The sequence below is a fragment of the Meles meles genome, chromosome 1, assembly GCF_922984935.1.
Source record: "Meles meles chromosome 1, mMelMel3.1 paternal haplotype, whole genome shotgun sequence".
Taxonomy (NCBI): Eukaryota; Metazoa; Chordata; class Mammalia; order Carnivora; family Mustelidae; genus Meles; species Meles meles.
In genome coordinates this window covers 16,777,207-16,797,242 of record NC_060066.1, presented here as the reverse complement: position 1 = coordinate 16,797,242, position 20,036 = coordinate 16,777,207, and the positions used below count along the sequence as shown (strand labels likewise).

At 39.9% G+C, this 20,036-nt stretch overlaps 1 protein-coding gene across 1 annotated transcript in view; it reads left to right on the top strand.

The window, feature by feature from the left end:
* FAM91A1 (family with sequence similarity 91 member A1) overlaps positions 1–20,036 on the top strand; it is a 46,743-nt gene that overhangs the window by 7,882 nt on the left and 18,825 nt on the right. The window contains exons 5-17 of the mRNA XM_046004404.1: positions 467–534; positions 1,104–1,217; positions 2,730–2,820; positions 3,223–3,285; positions 8,167–8,273; positions 8,780–8,818; positions 9,324–9,436; positions 9,869–9,984; positions 10,783–10,895; positions 11,204–11,290; positions 13,979–14,111; positions 18,128–18,276; positions 19,815–19,949. Of these exons, the coding sequence (XP_045860360.1) occupies positions 467–534; positions 1,104–1,217; positions 2,730–2,820; positions 3,223–3,285; positions 8,167–8,273; positions 8,780–8,818; positions 9,324–9,436; positions 9,869–9,984; positions 10,783–10,895; positions 11,204–11,290; positions 13,979–14,111; positions 18,128–18,276; positions 19,815–19,949 (1,328 nt within the window). The remainder of the gene's footprint in view (positions 1–466; positions 535–1,103; positions 1,218–2,729; positions 2,821–3,222; positions 3,286–8,166; positions 8,274–8,779; positions 8,819–9,323; positions 9,437–9,868; positions 9,985–10,782; positions 10,896–11,203; positions 11,291–13,978; positions 14,112–18,127; positions 18,277–19,814; positions 19,950–20,036) is intronic.

The window sequence follows — 20,036 nt, the reverse complement described above, 5'->3', positions numbered from 1 at the left end:
AGAAAATGCATTCTTTCTGATACTTGGGCTGTGTTGTGTTCCACATGAGGGAAGAAAATTTTAAAATTTGTACATGATAGTTTTGCAGCATGTTACACAGTTGTTGCTAATATAATTTGCTTTATTATGCTTATTTTAAGGAAGTATATATTTGACATGTGACACCGTTCTCTTGCGTAAGGAGAAACTTTTGCTGAGAAGTATACTTTGACTTCCTGATATTGGAAGGGTTTCTGCTTTTTAAAGATTTTCCATGTGACATCGTCAGAGGTGTCAGCTCGAGTTCACCTTTCCCAGTTTGGTTTCCTTTTGTATTTTGTTTGAAGAATTTCTTTTAATTTGATATTGATTGTTACTCAGTCATCAGAGATGAACAAAAGCTAAGGGTTTTTTTCCTAAAAGACCTGGGTGTACTGATATTTTAAGATACATTAAGTGTTTTTAAAATAAAGGCTCTTAATTTCAGGTCTAAGGCTTCTTGGCATAGGAAGAAATCAGTACATTGATCTGATGAATCAGTGTCGGTCGTCAAAAGTAAGTTAGTTGTTCCCTTCCCTTTCTTGTTTCATCCCTGTTATCACACATTCTGATTGTTTTAAGTAGTAGAAATACTGAACAGAAATTTCTTTGATCAAGACAATATGCTTCATACAAAATACCAAAACAACTCCTCCATATTTCTAGGTTATGCTTATGTGATTATTGAATTACAGTGTTTAAGGAATAAAATATTTATTTTTAAAAATTAATTTGTGCTCTGCTGGTCTTTTTACTTGCTTATTCCTCTCCCATCATGATGGGTGAAGTAAGGACACATTCTCCAAATTCATTTTTACCTCCTGGATTTCCTTTGAGTTTCTGGATTTAGATCCAGATTTGATGATTAGTGTTTTGAAGTAATTTAGTTTGAAATAATTGAAGAATGACTTTGTCTATAGTATATTTCTCTCCAGTGTATCTAAAATTCTTCAGATTTTAAAGCAGGAGGATTTAAAAAGATTTGTTTATTAGACTGTGAGAAACAGTCTTATACTATGATCAGTAAAAAAGAAAGTATGGATTTCAGGCTGATTGCAAATTCTCACGTGTTTGTCCCATTGAAGAAATTTTTCAGAAGGAAAACGGCTCGTGATCTTCTACCAGTGAAGCCGGTGGAGATCGCCATAGAGGCGTGGTGGGTGGTGCAGGCTGGATACATCACAGAAGATGACATAAAGGTAGATCCCTTTGGAATTAAACATTGGATTTTTATTTTTTAAGTTATAACTTTTAATCATAGCTCTAATTTTTCTAAAAAGTAACACTATTTGGTTTTCGTGAAGAAAATTTAAGCGTAAGTTCAAAGTTGTAAATGACCGTGGTAGGCTAGAATATTGGTGGTTTTCAAAGATACTCTTTAGTAATGAGGGAGGTGCATCTGGGTGGCTCCATCGGTTAAGCGTCCAGTTCTTGATTTCTGCTCAGATTGTGATCTCAGGATCGTGCGATCGAGCCCCACATCAGGCTCCACGCTCAGCACAGAGCCTACTTGAGATCCTCTCTCCCTCTGCCCCCTCCCCGCTTATGTGTGCGTGCATGCATGTTCTCTCTCTCTCAAATCAGTAAATTTTAAAAAATCCAGTAATGAGGGAGACTTGATTTGGTTCGTGTTCAGTAATCTGGGGACTTGGATTAGACAGAAGCTTCATCTCAAGTGATGTGATGCTGCAGCTAGCTGCCATGATAGTGGCCGGGGCTTCCCGAGCACTTGCTATGCACTAGAGGCGCAGGGCTCTCTTCCCAGCACCTTTTGTATTGTCTCAGATGCTCTTAACAGCCTGCCGGGTGTGTCTTCCTTGTACGCCATTTCACATAATGAGGAAAGTGAGCACAGAGACATGAAGTAATGGTTCAAGTCACCATGGGGGGTAAAGGTGCGGGATTTTACCTCAGCCACTTTGCTGTGGGAGTGGTGCTCCTCGTTGCTCTGCTGAAGTGTCCTCTGGAAGAGGGAGGTGCTTTGATGGGGGCCGGGGAGGGCCTGGATCAAGGCCAGTGATGTTCCCAGTGGTCGGACCACATTGCAGATGAGCCTGTGCCTGGTAGAAGAAATGCTGATTTGGGGGAAAAGGGGCAGGGCTGTGGACCAGAGGGCCTAGAGACCAGGTCACGCCTCTGTGTGGTTGAAGGAATGAAAGTGAGTGTGGGGGCTTTTTTTTAGTCTGCATTTTATTTTACTTCAGAAGACAGATTAAATCTCATGAGCCGAACAGTGTAGGAACTTCCTAACAGCTGTCAGACTGTCATAAGATAGTGAACTTCCTGTCACTGATAAATCCATGTGGGTCTGAATAAACTTCCGATCTGAGAGGTTCAGAGTCAGCAAATGGATCTGATTCCCATTCAGAGATGATGATTAAATATTGGTATTTATTGTAACACTTAATACTTAACAGCAAATATTGGTACTTATAATTACTTTGTCCTCCATTCTGTTGGTAGCATATTACGGCGCCTAAATTGATGGTTATGTACATAACTTTTTCCTTTGAATTCTAGAGTGATAAAAGAAAAAGTATGTGGTACATTTAGCTAATGACACATAATAATCATAATCATGTATAATATATAAAATGTAATATATAATCATATAATAATCATAATTGTAATAATTGGATTTAAACATGATTTCAGGAGACTTATGAATTACTTTGGATCAAACTTCATTGAAAATATTTTGCTCTTCTTAGATATGCACTTTGCCTGAGAAATGCGCTATTGATAAGATCATCGATGCGGGCCCTCAGCTCTCTGGATCACTTGATTACAATGTAGTACATAGTAAGTGGTTAGTAGAAACGGTCTTTTGTCAACATAAAAACTTGTTCTAAACCATCAACAATTAATAGAAATTTTTATCAGTTAGATACACATGGTACTATTTCCTAAGGCATGTTGTTTGAACTGGGACTTTGGTCCATTGTTTCCCTGTGTGGCTTTCATTCAGTTCTTCACATACACTAGAAATTTATACAGATGAGTTGTAAGGATATTTCTGTAGTCCTGAGCATATGAAGAAAACAGATTTGAAAACTTCAATTCTTTTCCTCTTCTGTTCACTTTTTTTTCTCCTTCACCTAGCATTCAGTTGTAAGGATCTTTATAGAAAATCAGGAATCTGTTTTGTTTTAAATTTATTGTGGTTTAGTGTTCCACCTAAAACAAATACTTTTGCTTCCGTAGGCTTATATAACAAAGGATTTATTTATCTGGATGTCCCAATATCTGATGACAGTTGTATAGCAGGTGAGTATGTGCTTGTGTGTTTCGCTGTTTTTCAGTGGTGACTAGGTCCTGGGCATTGCGCACGTCACATCTGACGCCCTAACAGATTAGACACATGCCATTCTGAGATCTGCAATAGTCGAATTTCTCAGAGGAAGACATTTCTCCTTTGGTACATGGTAACACATTGCAGTGTGTTTTACTTAAATTCCTTATTTTTATCTTCACATTGTTGTACACGTAATGTTAAAATAATGGAAATCTGAAATAAATTTCTCACATCCCAAATCAACTCAATGGTTTTACAGATTTATGTCCTTTTAGTCTGTGTTCGGTGCATAACTGGTTTTATAGATGTTCAGTCCTGTCATCTGATACTTTTACTCTCTGTGCCTGTCTTATTTTTTTGTGGCGCTATTGTCTTTCTTGTCTTTATCTACTCCTCCCTTCCTCCTTCACCCATTCCCAAGTTAAACCACTATTAAAGCCCTTGTGTATTTTCTGGTGGATGTGTCAGTGTATTAACCTGTTGCTCGTTATTGAGGCTACTTATAGTTTTCTTGCTATAGTCGTGATGTGGTTAACATCCTCGAACACAGTGGAGCTTTTCTCCTCTAGGTTAGATTTCTTATACTGTATTTAGGTTATATGTTACAGGTATGTTTTCCAGCACATCTTTCAGCTATTGTTCTGGTTTGTTGGTGTCTTTTCTCATACGAGATATTTAATGTTTGTGTAATCAAATATAAAATGTCAAAAATTGCCTACTAACTATTGAGCGATGAGAGGGGCTTATGACAAGAATACTCCCTCGTATCTCTGTTGAATCTGGACAGGTTATCTTGCTGTCATGTGTCCTGACCTTTATTTGTGTTAGCATGCGTCAGTAGTTCTTTAAGAATGGATTTTGAACCACGTGCATACATGAATTCTATTTTCAGTTTGGAAAGACAGCCAAAAAGCAATGAAATACTAATTCTGCTTAATAGAATTGCTGCTGTAACAAAATACTAGTTTTACAGTTTGAAAGGTTTTGACAAGGGAATGATTTCTGGAGGATGGGGCTAGTAGTGGTTTCCTGTCACTGTGGGAAAATAGGAATGCATTATGTGTTATTCTAGTCTTTACTCTCATCAATAAACTAATGTTGACTCATCTGAGAATCACCTAAAAAGATTGGTTTTGGATTAGTTCATTTCAGTCCCTGTTGACTGAGTGTTCGAACACTGACTCACATTATCACTAAGTGCGTCTGCAAGGTGTGGTCCGAGACAGGCCAAGTGCGTGGCTGCGTCGTTACAGAGATGTGTTCTGCCAGGCTTTTCTTAGGATCTGGTAAATTCTGGTGGTACAGACAGACTCATGCTCTTTTTTTTTTTTTTTTTTTAAAGATTTTATTTATTTATTTGACAGACAGAGACCACAAGTAGGCAGAGAGGCAGAGAGAGAGGGGGAAGCAGGTTCCCTGCTGAGCAGAGAGCCTGATGCGGGGCTCGATCCCATGACCCTGAGATCATGACCTGAGCTGAAGGCAGAGGCTTTAACCCACTGAGCCATCCAGGCGCCCCAGACAGACTCATGCTCTTACAAGTGCTGAATATATCCTCCTCGTCGCCATGGAACATGGGATGTTCCCTAATTTGGAATAACCTGTGAAAGGAAAGCAGTTTGACAAGATGGAGGCCATCAAATTTAGCACGAGACACCAAAGTTGATTCAGAGAAAGCATTTAATCTGTGTTTCAACAAAACAAGCAGTATGATGGTGGAACAAATAAACCGGAACAAATAAAGAGAATAGTCACGAAGGCGTCTGTTGTTAAAACATATTTAGTCCATCATCAGACTGTATACTTGCTCGCTTTATGGCTCCCCTTTCATTTACACTTTCTAGATTTCTGTTATGCTTGATAGAATACTTTTAAGGTATATATAGAAATAGTCTAAAAATTCTTAAAAACTTTTGTCATACAAATCCAAACCTGTAGCTGGAACTTACTTTTGTATTTGATGTGAAATAAGGGCCCAAGTTGGTTTTCTTCTATTCGGAAAACCGGTAACATTTGGATAAATGCTAGGACGGTTTTTTCAGTAAGCCATGACCACTGAATGGAAGCATAACATTTGTCATACATTGAATTCCCTTCTGCATTGGATCTAATTCTGATATCCTTTTTTCTTCACTTACTTATTTTTATTTTTATATTGTACTGTTTCACTACAGTGACTTAAAGTAACCTTTAACATTAATTATGGCTGGGCCTGCCTTGTGAGTGTTGTTTTATTTTGTTTTTCTTAATAACTTTTTTTCTTGACTATTTCCATGTATTTTTTTCATTATATTTATTTATTTTTATTAACATGTTTAAAATTTTTATTTTGTTATTTTTTTATTGAGTTATAATTGACATCTGCCATGTTAGTTTCAGGTATGAACTGTAGTGTTGATGATTTTGTATGTTTTGGGAAATGAGGCAGATGCTTTTATACTAGTTAATAACTAGTATAGTTAATAATATCCATCACAACACAGAGTTACCAGAAAATTTTTTTCTTGTGATGAGAACTTTTAAGAGCTACTCTTTTTTTAAAAGATTTTATTTGTTTGACAGAGAGAGATCACAGGTAGGCAGAGACAGGCAGAGAGAGAGGGGAACAGGCTTCCCGCTGAGCAGAGAGCCTGATGCGGGACTCGATCCCAGAACTCTGGGATCATGATCTGAGCTGAAGGCAGAGGCTTTAACCCACTGAGCCACCCAGGTGCCCCTACTCTTTTTTTTTTTTTTTTTAAAGATTTTATTTATTTATTTGACAGAGAGAGAGATCACAAGTAGGCAGATAGGCAGAAAGGGGGGGAAGCAGGCTCCCTGCTGAGCAGAGAGCCTGATGTGGGGCTCCATCTCAGGACCCCGAGATCGTGACCTGAGCCGAAGGCAGAGACTAACCCACTGAGCCACCCAGGCACCCCAAGATCTACTCTTTTAACCATTTTTAGATATGCAGTGCGGCATTACTAGCTAGTTGCTATGCTATAAGTTACATCCCTAGGACTTACTTAGTTTATAATTCAAAGTTTGTACCTTTTTACTCCTTTTATAATCCTCTCCCCCACTTCTGGCAACCACCAGTCTTGGTCCCTGTATATGTGAGCTTGTCCCCGCCCCCCCCCCCACATATTTTTGAGTAGGCAGTAGTTAAGATACGAAATTCTAAATTTATAAAAGAGTATAAAAACATCTGCCTCTGACCCCTGTGTCTGGCCACCCAGTTTCTCTCTCAGGGGCTACTGTTAAGTTTCTTGTTTATCTTCCTAAAAGTGTGCTCAGCACATAGACATGTATGTGTATGTCCTCTTTCTATGGCTTTAGTTTTACCCAGATGGTGTGTTGTAGTTCGTACTCTGTTTTTTAACTTTGTATGTATTGGGAGACTCTGCAATATCTTGTCATGTAGAGTTACGTTGTTCCTTTTGTCTAGATGTAAATTGTGTATTTTTAACCTCTTAAGTGTCTTGATTTTTCTTTTCTACAATACAGGGGTATAGTGTCGAATGTCTTAGGAGGTTAAGAGGATTAGATGAAATTGTGTACTATAGTCTGGCACTTAACATGTGCTCAATAAATGTTTGTTATTATTCACACAATTGATAGTGTAGGAAAAGAATGAATGATATGAATATGAGGTTTCTAAAATACTTCTAAAGAGAAACCGGTGATCCTTAAAAGTACTTGGATGATGGGAACCATAGGTAACACTAAATTAGAACGTGACATGAGCCAGATCTGGAAAGTGAATAATCTGGCCTAAAATGTACGGTGTGATTTTTTTTGCATTGCCTTCATTTGACCACCTTCATTTTGACCAATTTTGTCTGATTTCTCTTTGTTAGGAATAACTTAGGTTTTGGGTATAGGTAGATGGTATTAGGGTCAGGGGACACAGGGATACTCAGACCCTTTGTTGGCCTAGGTACTCTTCCTTCCCAGGGTGCACATTTAGGGTGCATTTTAGGGAACGGTAAAGGAAGCCATAGTACCTCTTCATTGTCAGCTGGGCAGAGTGCCCTAGTAAATTGGGTTAGAGTGTCTGGACCAAAGAGATGGAGAGAAATGAGCGTGAGTACACCTTCGGGTGGACGGCCGCCGCTGGGCTGCCTCCTGTGCTGAAGAAGGTCTTGCCCTTCTTCCCACTGAGGCCACTGAGGAGGACACAGACTAGTGATTGCTGGTAAAAGTGGCAGTCCTGCAGATAAGTTTCTTTTCTTCTCAGGATGGAGCAGGGATGATGGGAGAAAGGCAGTCAGTACTCTCCGTTCACCTGGTCTTTGACAGAGAGAGAGAGATCACAAGTAGGCAGAGAGTCAGGAGGAAGCAGGCTCCCCGCGGAGCAGAGAGCCTGATGCGGGGCTCGATCCCAGGACCCTGAGATCATGACCCGAGCCGAAGGCAGCGGCTTAATCCACTGAGCCACCCAGGCGCCCCCACCTGGTCTTTGTATAGCCCACCTGGTCTCCTGCTTTGCTTCTTTAGCCCAGTCACCTCTGCTGTCTGTAAGGCATGAAAACACACCCATTGCAGCCTTCCCCATTCGGAAGCAGCCGCAGCCCCCTTGCCTTTCTACCCAGTTCATGTCCTCCAGCACTTCCTCTGCCGCAGTAATGCTGACAGTTCCCTGGGGTTACTCTTTGTAGGATTTATGCTCTACTATCAGAGTCCTCGGTGTAGAGGGGGTTGTAGATGGCCTTAACTTTGGGGGTTTTAGAAAACTTGCTGTGGAGTAGATAAAATAAATCAAAAACTGAATTTAGTCCCTAAGGTGGAGGTTTCCCTTTTTGAATGGGTATTTGCATATGCTTTCTTGTTTTATAAAATTGAATGACTGATAAAAGTCTATTTTGTTTTAGTTCCTCCTCTTGAAGGTTTTGTAATGAATCGGGTGCAAGGGGATTATTTTGAAACTCTACTCTATAAGATATTTGTTTCCATAGATGAGCATACTAATGTTGCCGAGGTAAGTATGACAATGTCTTATGAACGAACTTAACCTCAAGATTATAAAATACATTTGTGTAAAGTAGATAAAGTTATTTAATGATAAGGTTAAAATGTTTTCAGAATCAATATGCATGGGTAGGCCATAGACCATAATATACTTAAGTTACAATTCTCAAGTTACTTTCTGTATATACATAACAACTTTAGTAAATAATATAATTTGGTAAATAACTTAATATAATTCTTGGTAAAAGGATTGCAGACTATTGATTGATATAAGCGTTTTCTTATTTTAAAAGAGACTAAAGAGGAAAGAACCTTCCATCATTATGGTCACTATCTGGATTCATGCTACTTAGACATAAGGAAAGAAGAAAGTTCTGATTTCAGAATTAATATATATTGAGTCTTTTAATTATTCATAATTTAAAATTTTGCCAATTATGGTTCACTTGTTTATTACAACTGTGTAATACTGATAATTCTAGGAGTGTAAATAATTTTTTTGTTTTTATTTTCTAGCTTGCAAATGTCCTTGAAATAGACTTATCCTTGGTTAAGGTATATCATTTTTATACTCTTTATTTATAAATACTGAATGGCTTTTATTATAAACTTTTGTCTTGATAAGCTACTGAGAAATAGACACAGTGAGATTGTTATTGGCTGTGCAGGGGAGTGAGGACAGTAAAGGGGGTACCTGCAAAGATCGAAAAGACCAAGGTAAGGGCGCTGAAGCAGTATTCCACGCTGGGGAGTGAAAGCCTGCACTCACGCTCCTGCGCGTACAAGAAGCTGCCTGATCAATGTCTCGTGACGAGGTCACTGAAAGCACCCTCTTCTGCTGCTGCATCCTAAAGAGCGCCAGGCCAGGGAATTGGAAGCACTCTCTCTTCAACATCTGTGAACACATTAGGGGAGGAGCAGACCTACTGAAAAATGTTTTTTTCTGGTGGCATAAAAGTGTTTGGGGATCATTGTGTCAGAGTCAATGACAATACTTTATTTCTACAAATAGTCTGAAGTCTGGTTTATTTTAAATGCTAACTTCTTTATATTCTTTCAGAATGCTGTTTCAATGTATTGCCGATTGGGCTTTGCCCATAAGAAGGGACAAGTAATAAATTTGGATCAGCTTCATTCATCGTGGAGGAATGTTCCATCCGTAAACAGATTAAAGTAATTCATTTATTCAGTCTGAGATATTAGAGTTTCCTTTTGAAAAAAACATTGCTCTATGTACAAAAATTTTACTTATCCACCTGTCCATTGAGGTAAACGCTGCCTGTTGGTGGTATTTAATCTTTTGTGTGATAAATGGTTTTTAGAATCTGGTGAGAACAAGAACGCTTTCCCCAGAGAAAAGTACATACGTTATTTTACAAACAGCTGTGAAGAGTTCTCACACTCCCTGGAGCCTGCCCGTGGGTCTTGGTTAAGAACCATTGCTGTGTGTGGGCAGAGCATTTTGGGGCTACGTCTCCGTTTGGGGCTTGAACATAGACGGGACTGGATGGGTATTCGTAATTTGAGTGCTGACTTCAGTAGCTGTTTTTATATAAGCTGCGATGTACATGATTTGTAAAACATGGCTGGATTCTTCATTCATAGGAGTACCTTAGACCCACAGAAGATGCTGCTGTCGTGGGATGGTGGGGAAAGCAGGAGTCCCGCGCAGGAAGTTTCATCAGCTACCGACACGGACACCAATAGTCAAGAAGATCCAGGTTAGCCATCCCTCAGGGTATAGAGACACCAGGCGTCTATGCCGACACTCACAGAGCGAAGTCAGCTTTGTTCTTGGTACAGTTCACTTGATATGCAGTCTTCGAGTCCTTAGCCGTATGCTGGGCATTGAATATGGTACCTTGCTTCTGAGAATAAGTCTAGGGAGAGAGAAGGCAGTGTAATCACAAAAACCTCAACAGTGTGAGAAGTGTTCTGGTGCTTGTGGGGAGCAAAGAGAAAGAGCTTTCTGGTCTAGAGATTTGGGAAGCCTTCGTGGAGGAGATGATAATTGGGCTAAGAACAAATAAGAGCTTGCCAGCTAGTGAGTGAGGGAAGGCCTCAGCATGGGCTAACACAAAGGGAGGTAAAGAAAGCATTGTGCATGAGGGGCTGCACGTGGTTTTATGTTGGGGCGGGGGGAGAGGAGCACAGCATAGCCCTAGTCTTACCCCAGGCTACCCGAGCCAGGTGACTTGTCTGAAGAGGTCAGGCTAACTAATCTTAAGTGTTCTGACAGTTACCAAGTCTTGGTTTATTACTGGCTTTCAAAAAACACCACAAAAGTGAGTACTTAGAAGTTTTCTTTTTGTTTTTGTTTTTGTTTACTTTCTCTGGTTGGAGATAGGTAGGATTGGAGCCTCTTAGAACTGTAAAATTACTTATAGTTAGTTATGTACTTTTGAATTATTAAATCAAGTTGAAAATGCAGTTCTTTCTCATTCCAAATGGTAGGCAAAGAAAAATTTTCATTTACTTGATTTTAAATTATGATTTTTTTTTTGTTGTTGTTATTCCAGCGGACACAGCCAGTGTAAGCAGTTTGAGTTTATCTACAGGATATACAAAGCGCATTGCTTTTCTGTTTGACTCAACTCTTACTGCCTTTTTAATGATGGGAAATCTTTCACCAGTAAGTCCAGTTCTTGTTTAAGTGTTACAGTGTTTAAAGATTAGATGTAAAATAGTTCATGCTTTGAGATCCTTTTTTTAAGTACTGGATTTATTCCTGAAGACACAAAATGCCAACCGTCTTGTTTTACATTCCCTGGAGGAGCGTCGTAACTTTTTAGTGACGGTCAGCCTCGCACCTCATCACCTTTGGTTATATGAGATGTTCTGTTTCATTTTAAAAAGAGAAAATTAGAACTTATTCATAATAGACTTGTATAAGGTTTTAAGATCCATTTTAGGTTTTTTATTTTTGTTTCTTTACGCCAGAATTTGAAAAGCCATGCGGTCACAATGTTTGAAGTTGGTAAACTCTCAGATGAGTCTCTGGACAGCTTTCTTATAGAACTAGAGAAGGTAAGTCTGGATTGCTCATTACGGGATCTCAGGACTTTGGTGCTGCTCCTTGCTTGATACCGATTGTGTCGATTTTTGGTGTCTGCCTCATTCCCCACCTTAATACTGTGACAGTCATTTACACTTAAAAATACTGAGTGGATGAATGGATTTTTATGATTTTCAAAGTGGTTTTTGGACCTTAACCTCTCACTTAGCATGATTCGGTTTAATGAAATGTGGTATAGGGGAGCCCCTGGGCGGCTCAGTCATTAAGCATCTGCCTTTGGTTCAGGTCATAATCCTGGGGACCTGGGATTGAGCCCCACATCGGGCTCCTTGCTTTCTGCATCTGCCTGCTGCCCCCCAACCAGTACTCTCTCTTGCTAGCTCTCTGTCAAATAAAATCTTAAAAAAAAAAAAAATGGGGTATAGAAATAATTAGTTTACGTAAGTTTTTAAATTACATTTTTCTAAAATAGCCTTTGTTTTTGTTTTTGGTTTTTTTCCTTTGATATGACTGTCTAAGATCTCCTCTTCAGCAGTTTTATTTAAAGTTTTTGTTCCCCTTGTCTTAAATCTAGAGCAGCGTCCACGAGTACCATATTTATGTCCACTCTGACTAGCTCCGTTAGCATCTCGAAGACTTCAGCCGTAGCTGCTCTTCGGCACCTCTTCCCCTCCATGAAAATAGCCCGATTTGTTCTTAGCTCTAAATCTCGATTGCCCTTTCCTGGTTTTTCCATTCGCTGGGTTTTTTATTTTTGTCTTTTTTTGTTTGTTTGTTTGTTATCTGTTTACACTGATAGTTTGTGTGCTGAGTCTCCTCCTTGACTAATAATTTTGGTACCATTTGTACTTCAGTGGTGAACTCTGTATATTAAATGTTTTACTTAGAGGATTTTTGATGATTCCATTAGCTTCTTTTTTTTTTTTTTTAAAGGTTTTATTTATTTATTTGACAGAGAGAGATCACAAGTAGGCAGAGAGGCAGGCAGAGCGAGATGGACGGAAGCAGGCTCCTGCCGAGCAGAGATCCCGATGCGGGACTTGATCCCAGGACCCTGAGATCATGACCTGAGCCGAAGGCAGCAACTTATTAACCCACTGAGCCACCCAGGCACCCAGCTTCTTTATGTTAAAAAAAAAAAAAGACATTTTTTTTCACTTTTTCCTCTCCATAGGATTTTTAGTTTGATAGTGCAGAATTATATTTGAGATAATCCTTTGCAGTTAATTGGTCTTTCATTTTTACCTTCATACATCCGTTATTCCCTCAATGCTTTTAGTATCATGTTAATCCCATTTCTAATACATTTGTATCATTTTTTGCCAATAAATTTTTTATTTTCTAAGATACTTTTTTAAAAAAATATTTTACTTATTTGACAGGGAGAGATAATAAGTAGGCAGAGCAGCAGGCAGAGAGAGAGGGAGAAGCAGGCTCCCTGCTGAGCAGAGAGCCCGAGGCGGGGCTTGATCCCAGGACCCTGAGATCATGACCCGAGCGGAAGGCAGGGGCTCAACCCACTGAGCCACCCAGGTGCCCCTGTTTTCTAAGACATTTTAAGTTCTCTTTTCCTGATTTTTATTTTTCTCACCTCAACTGGTCTTTTATCATGTGTAGCAAATTAGAAGATCACTTTATTTTTTATATATCTATATCGTTTTATGCCACCTAGCCATTTTTGGGAGGCCTTTCAGTCTGAAGTTTAGTCATTAAAGATAGCTTCTTAGCTATTTTTTAAGAAGCCTTGTCCTGATTAAGCTTAGTTGGTTAATTTTTTTTTTTAAGATTTTATTTATTTGAGATAGAGTGAGCAAGTGAGAGAGAGAGAACATGAACAGGGGGAGGGGCAGAGGGAGAGGGAGAAACAGGCTCCCCTCAAAGCAGGGAGCTAGACGCAGGACTCGATCCCAGGACCCCAGGGTCATGACCTGAGCCGAAGGCCAACACTTAACTGAGCCACCCAGGCGCCCCAGGTGATCTTATTTTTAAATGACCATCTAATTTAGTTATTCCTCTTGTAGACCTGTCCTTTCATTTCCTGTGTTGTTTCTGGGATGTATGTATTTATACACGTTAAAGAAGCACCTGACTCAGTGTCAGAAGAGCATGTGTTCAAACGTAAGGCCAGTGAGCACAGGGGTTCTGTCCACTGTTCTGTCCCTACATCCTAGACGGATCATACCTAGCACATCACAGGGACTCGGTGAGTCCTTTTTGAATGAATTTAAGCTGTATACTCAGTAGTGTGGAAACGGCGATGTTGAGTCTCATTCTCCATTGTCCCTTGCAGCCAGTGATGCAGAACGGGGGACATAGTGACAAGAATCAGAAGCATAATTGGTGACCATGGATTGGAATACTTTTCTGGATGAAGCAGAAAATAGATCTTAGCTTTTTTTTTTTTTAAGCACCCTATTTGAATCATATGTGGGAGATAAAACATATATAATAGAATAATTTAGCATTAATTGGTTGCTTCAAATTGTTAGTTTTACTTGCTAGGATAATTTCTGTCATCTTCAAAGATACATTCAAATGGAAACTCAGCCAAGATTTAGGTTAAGATTTGTCTCAGTATTGCCTGGGCAAATTTTTGGTTTACTGAGTCTTAATAATGTTTTAATGTCTACTATATGGTTATTGTATACTAGGATGAATGGTTTGAGAGTGATACTGCAAAATTTATTTTCTCGGTTTAGGTTCAGAGCACTGGTGAAGGAGAAGCCCAGAGATACTTTGATCATGCACTCACTCTGAGAAACACAATATTGTTTCTGCGTCATAATAAAGACCTAGTTGCGCAAACTGCACAGCCAGACCAACCGAATTATGGTATGATAAATGTACTTGATTTGAAGACATGACCCCATGGAACTTCTTTCTAAGAAATTAAACAGGTCATGCTCACTTACTTAATCATCGCTTAATGCATTTAGTGTAGAAGGCATGTCGAATTTGCAACTAGAGTCTTGTTTTGTGACTTCCTTTGCTTGTCAGCTCTTTCTTATTTTACTTTCTCTCCATTCTTCTGTGCCACCGAAATTGTAGCATCTCAGTGTGCTTAGTACCTACAAAAACGGTTGGGGCGTTAACTTGTTTAAGTGGCTGGACGGCATGTGGAACAGGCCTCGGGTTGAGGGGTGAACAAAGCCAAAATGTAGTGATATAGGAAGCATACTATCTCCTGAAGGAAGGATCCCATTGTAGGGAAGGAATAAGCAGGAGTTTCTGATTGAAGTGCTGTTGTAATACTTACTAACGCATTTTACTTAAAAAATTAAAACCTTGTTAAAAAAATGAAAACCTTGTTAAAGAGTAAAAGAAAGAAGGCAGTGGCAGTTCTCATCTGTGATGAACCCTAACGTGGCTCTTGCCCTGGTGTGCACTCTCGGGTGTGGGATAGGTGGGGGGGAGGGGTTCCCAGACTATGGTTGAACGGATAGTAGGTCCTAAGGAGGGCAATGCCACCCAGGAATGCATGTTTTTAAAATGATGGCATGGCTTGGGTGCCAGGGAGGAGCATTCGGCTCCTGTCCTCACTCATTCACTGGAGCTGTGTCTCAGAACTCCGTGAATTTTAGCACCATGAGAACATTGAATTTCACTCATTTCTTTCATTTACTGAAAAGTTCTGTTTTTCTGGCCAGGAATCATTGGTTTCTGAGTCATACCGAGTTTCATTCTACTTTTTTCACGAGCACCTGGCTTTCTTTTCAGCTCACTTTGAACATTTAAGAGCAGAATCAATTGTCACTTTACAAAAGTGGTCATGGAGATGAGGACAGAGACGCTGGGTAGTTGAGCTGAGTGAAGCCGGACACACTCAGATCCTGGTGACTGGCTTCTGCAGCTTTAGCACGTCAGGGTGAGAGTTCTGCTTTAGCACAATTAGGACTGATCTCATGCTGGGGTTCTTTCTGAGATTATTCATAAATAGTTGCAACTGAATATTATTAAGTCACGAAGTGCCGAGAGGCCAAAGCACTTATTCATAGGCATTCGTTAATGGTAACCATTTTTTGGCTACCAGGTAGATCATGTGACCTGAGCAATGAGCAATAAAATCTTGAAGATGTCTTTGTATGTAAAGATCCTGAAATTACTAGGATTTTTTAGGGACTTAGGGAGGTAATGGATTAGAATATTTGAAATACTCTGTCATAGCCATCTCAAAATATACCATCCTTTCCCGCACATCATAGTGTTCAGGAATGTTAGTGCTGGTGACCAGTCAAGTGTAACTCATTTTATAGGTAGAGAAATTAGCTTGTTTTGGTCAAATCTTCTGCCCATTTGGCCTGTATGATTAGTCAGTGGAAGACATGGGACTTAAGTCCATGTTTCTTCAAAAAAAAATTTTTTTTTTTTTTTTTTTTTTCGCTCTGTCCCATTTATTACCTTCTCTTGAACATTAAACTTTTTGTTGACTTATTCCTAAACAGTCTGTTGCTTAGTAGTCTGGACTAAACTTTTTCACCATGAATGGTCTATGTACCATTGTAACTTGTGAGGCTGGTTTGATAGTGGACTGTTTTTGGTACCAGGTAGAGTTTTCATTGTTTAGTCTCTCCTCACTAAGATTTTTTATCTGATATTTTTTCACTCATAACTGATTTCTCAGTTTTATTGTATTTGTTCTTGATTTCTTGTATGTAGTCAAGCATAAATTTCTTGTCTTTTTTTTTTAAGGTTTTATTTATTTATTTGAGAAAGAAAGGAAGAGCAAGAGCAAGTGGGAGGAGGGGCAGAGGGAGAAGCAGACTTCCCACTGAGTAGGGAGCCTGCTGCAGGGCTTGAGCCCAGGACCCTGGGATCGTGACCTGAACCGAAGGCAGATGCTTAACCAGCTGAGCCGCCCAGGCGCCCTTTCTCTAGTCTTTATAGAACTTTGCCCCTTCTCTCCTTTTCCTAAGCCACCTGCTTAACTCTCGTTTTCCTTCAAAATGAACCTCCCATCTGGCTCCAGCCAGATCTGTCTTCTCACCCTCCCTCTCCCACCTTGTTTGCTGGCTGTGTGCAACAGATGCTCTTCCTGATGTCTATGACTTGCTCTCCTCCATTAGCAACATTTTATTTGAAAATATCTTAAATTTATAAAAAAGTTGTAAGAATTTAAGAATAGTATAATTACTTCGAACCCAGAATTTGGGAGTAAGTTGTGTATCATGATTTTTCTCCACAAAATTATTCAGGGGACATTTCTTAAGAATAGGGCTAGTCCCTGACAAGGAGATTTCATATTGCTACAGTAACCTGCCATTCGTATTCCAGTTTATCAGTTGACCCAGTAATGTCCTTAGTAACATTTTCCCCTCAAATGCAGGATCTAGTTTAAGATCCAATACTACATTAAATTGTCATGTCTCCTTTATCTCCTTTGTTCTGGAACAAGTCTGTAACCTTTTTTTGTCCTTTACAAAGTTCTTATTCTTTAAGAATACAGTTCCTTTTGTTGGTTTTACTAGAAATTTCCTCAGTTGGGTGTGTGGGATGTTTTGTTGTGATTAGGTTCAGGGCATGCACCCAAGTCCTAAGTAACATCACGTTCTTCTAAGGGTATGACATCCGGAGGCATGGGGTTCCCGTCTGCCCTCATTGTGATGTTAGTTTTGATCACCCAGTTAATGTGTTTTTGATTATTCTACTACGTAGTTAAGTATTCTCCCCTCCCGCAGTGACTCAGTAATCTGTGGGCAGGTACTCTGAGACCGCGCACATCACCTGCTGCTCGTCAGTATCTCCCCTGAATGGAGCGTTCAGTAGTGGTCCTGCCTGAACCATTCTTGCCTGTGATGGTTGTAAATTGATCATTTTTTTCCCAACTCCAGTTCTTCCGGTAACAGTTGGGACTGAGCATTCTTTTATATTCTCAATATGGATTGATGAATTCCTGTTTTTTTTTTTCCAGTGGCTTGTAATTAGTCACGGCTCTCTCTACATTACTTGTGTGCTATGGTTGTCTCCGGTTTTGCCAGTAGGATTCCTTTCAAGCTGCCTCCATTTTCCTTGTGCCATGCCTCCATCTTTTAAAAAAATTCTTACGTTTGGGGCCGTTCTTTACCTTCTGGCAAAATAGTCTTCTCTTGTACTTTTGTCCCAGTCTTGGAATCAACCTTTTCTCCCAGGAGCCTGGTTTCTTTTATTAGAACATGGTATTCAAGAGCGAAGTCTTGGTGCTAATTGTGCCAAGTGCTTCTGGGCCCTTCCAGCAGGCCATATGTTTTTTGGTTCATTCTTGCTTGAGGGGGAGATGAGCTAACTTGGTCTCCTGGTGTTTCTTTCGGCCTTACTTATCTTTTTAAGAGAATGAATAGGACTGGAGTTTTGTAAAAGAGTCTAGAATGGGAACACTGAAAAATCTTTTACGTGCTGGGGAACTTCCTGCTTTATGGACCAGAAGTCTTGGGCTCATGTTGTTAATGAGAACTCTTGTTCCTATACCAAATTCAGAACTTGGCAGTGAAACTCTTTGCAGAAATTGGAAATTGGGGGAGACCAGGCCACAGCTTTTTTGTGGCCTGTAGGTCTTCCTAATATGCCACCTCCCGGGAGCGGCTGGAGATGGAGAGGAAGTGAGGTGGAGCAAACACATATTTCTAATATAACAGGGAGTAGCCTTACAAAACCCCAGTAGACGGTTATCTTTCTAGATCGGGGAATAAAGACTGTTAGCTTTAAATCCTAAAGGGTCTTTGTGGTTTCTGAGGGAATTTGGCACTATTAATAGAGACACTCTGTCTTTTGGAAGGATGTTTAACCACCAGGACGGTTAGCAGTATTTTGTTTTAGACATTGATGTTCCACCCTGTCGGTCTTTCATCCTCCCTGTATGGTTGCTCATCATCCAGGTTTTCCTCTGGATCTCTTACGCTGTGAGAGCCTTCTTGGTTTGGACCCTGCAACGTGCAGCCGAGTTCTAAACAAAAATTACACACTGCTCGTGTCCATGGCTCCTCTCACCAATGAAATCCGGCCTGTGAGCAGCTGTACCCCTCAGGTAAAGAGCCACTTGGAGCGTGGCGAGTGGTGTCATTTCACCCTTCCTTGTGGTGACTTGAAGAAGAGGTTTACCGGTTTGATCATGTTATTTCTCAATTTGCAGATGCCACATGTTAAAATCAGTAACTCAGAAAGCAGTTTTGTATTTTATGCTGTTGTAAAATGTTCAGTTTATGAGATGGAGTTGATATGTTTTATTCATGTTTCATCTAGTGACTTGGGACACATTGATGTTTTCTTGATGAAGGCAGTGTTTTATTACTGCTTTTTAAAGATTTTATTTAATTATTTGAAAGAGAGCATGAATGAGTGGGGAGAGGGGCAGGAGGGGAGAGACAATCTCAAGCACACTCTGCACTGAGCATAGAGCTCAACACGGGGCTCAGTCTCAGAATCTGGGATCCTGACCCGAGCTGAAACCAAGGGTCAGACGCTCAACCAAGCCATTCAGGCGCCACGTTGATGACTGCAGTATTTTAAAGGAAATGTTCTAGATGCTCTATGAAGGAAGCCTGGATTGTCTGCAGGGATAAAGTCAATTTAATTAGGAAAAATAAAATGTCTTAGAAGTGGAGCTATGATTGCTAAATAAACCGGAAAGGAAATACTGTGCTTGAAAGCTAGAACTCTGGGTATCTCACAATTGACTTATGAATATTACTGCTTTCTTTTTAAACGTAAATCGGTTGTGTATTTGTATGCTTAGCAAGGACATTGTGGCCTGTACCGTTTTCAGAGAGCGGGGATCATGTTGCTGTTCTTAGTCCTACATCCTGCCTGGTCTCGTAGATGTGCAAGGTTAATGGTGTAGAAGAAAGGAAGGGATCCTGGTACAAGGTTGAAATTTATGTGCTCTCCTCGCTGCCTTAGTGAGCATACCTCCTGCACCCCCAAATTTGTCCTCTATCCAGTAGGAGTGGTCATAGGTTGGCATTTGCCAACTTTTTAAAAAATAATTCTTTGTGTGCTGCCCTGCGACCCTGTATACATACTTCTCCCATTCTGTAACATGACTTCTAGACATAGTAGGAATCCATGAACTAAATGAATGATAAGATGGATGGAAGGTTCGATAGCTCCTTTTGTGAAAAAATCGCATGTGGTTAATGACAATAACTGGCACTTTGAAATAGAGCTTATTACATGACAGGTGCTGTTTTAAACCTTTTGGAACAATCTTACAGTGCCTTTACAAAGTAGATATTTTCTCACTACATTACAGAAGAGCAAAGTGAGGCACAGAGAGTTTAAGTGACGTTCTTAAGATGATACAGCTCAGGGGTCAAAGCCAAGATTCAGACCTGGGCGTTCTGCTCCAGAGTCCATTCTCCCAGTTGTGTAAGATGTGCTCTCTCAGTTCTAGGATAAGTTTGAAACTGTTTGAATGGAGCATTTGAAGTTTATTTTTGTAGGGATAATAGCAGTTAACATCTATGTGCGGCATTAGCTGTTTCTAAGACCATCCTTGGTCCCTTGTGAGATGTGTCTGCTTTCATTAAGTTTTACAACTTTATCTTCCCTGTTTTGTGATTCCAGCATATTGGACCAGCTATCCCAGAAGTCAGTTCTGTCTGGTTTAAACTGTACATTTACTACATCACTGGGCAAGGACCACCATCCCTTCTACTGTCCAAAGGTACAAGACTTCGAAAACTGCCAGATATATTCCAGGTGCGTTGTGCGAAGTGTGTTTCTTTTTTTTTTTTATTTGTGAGGAGGGTAGAAATTGGTAAGCAGCATTTTAATGACCTTCTGAAT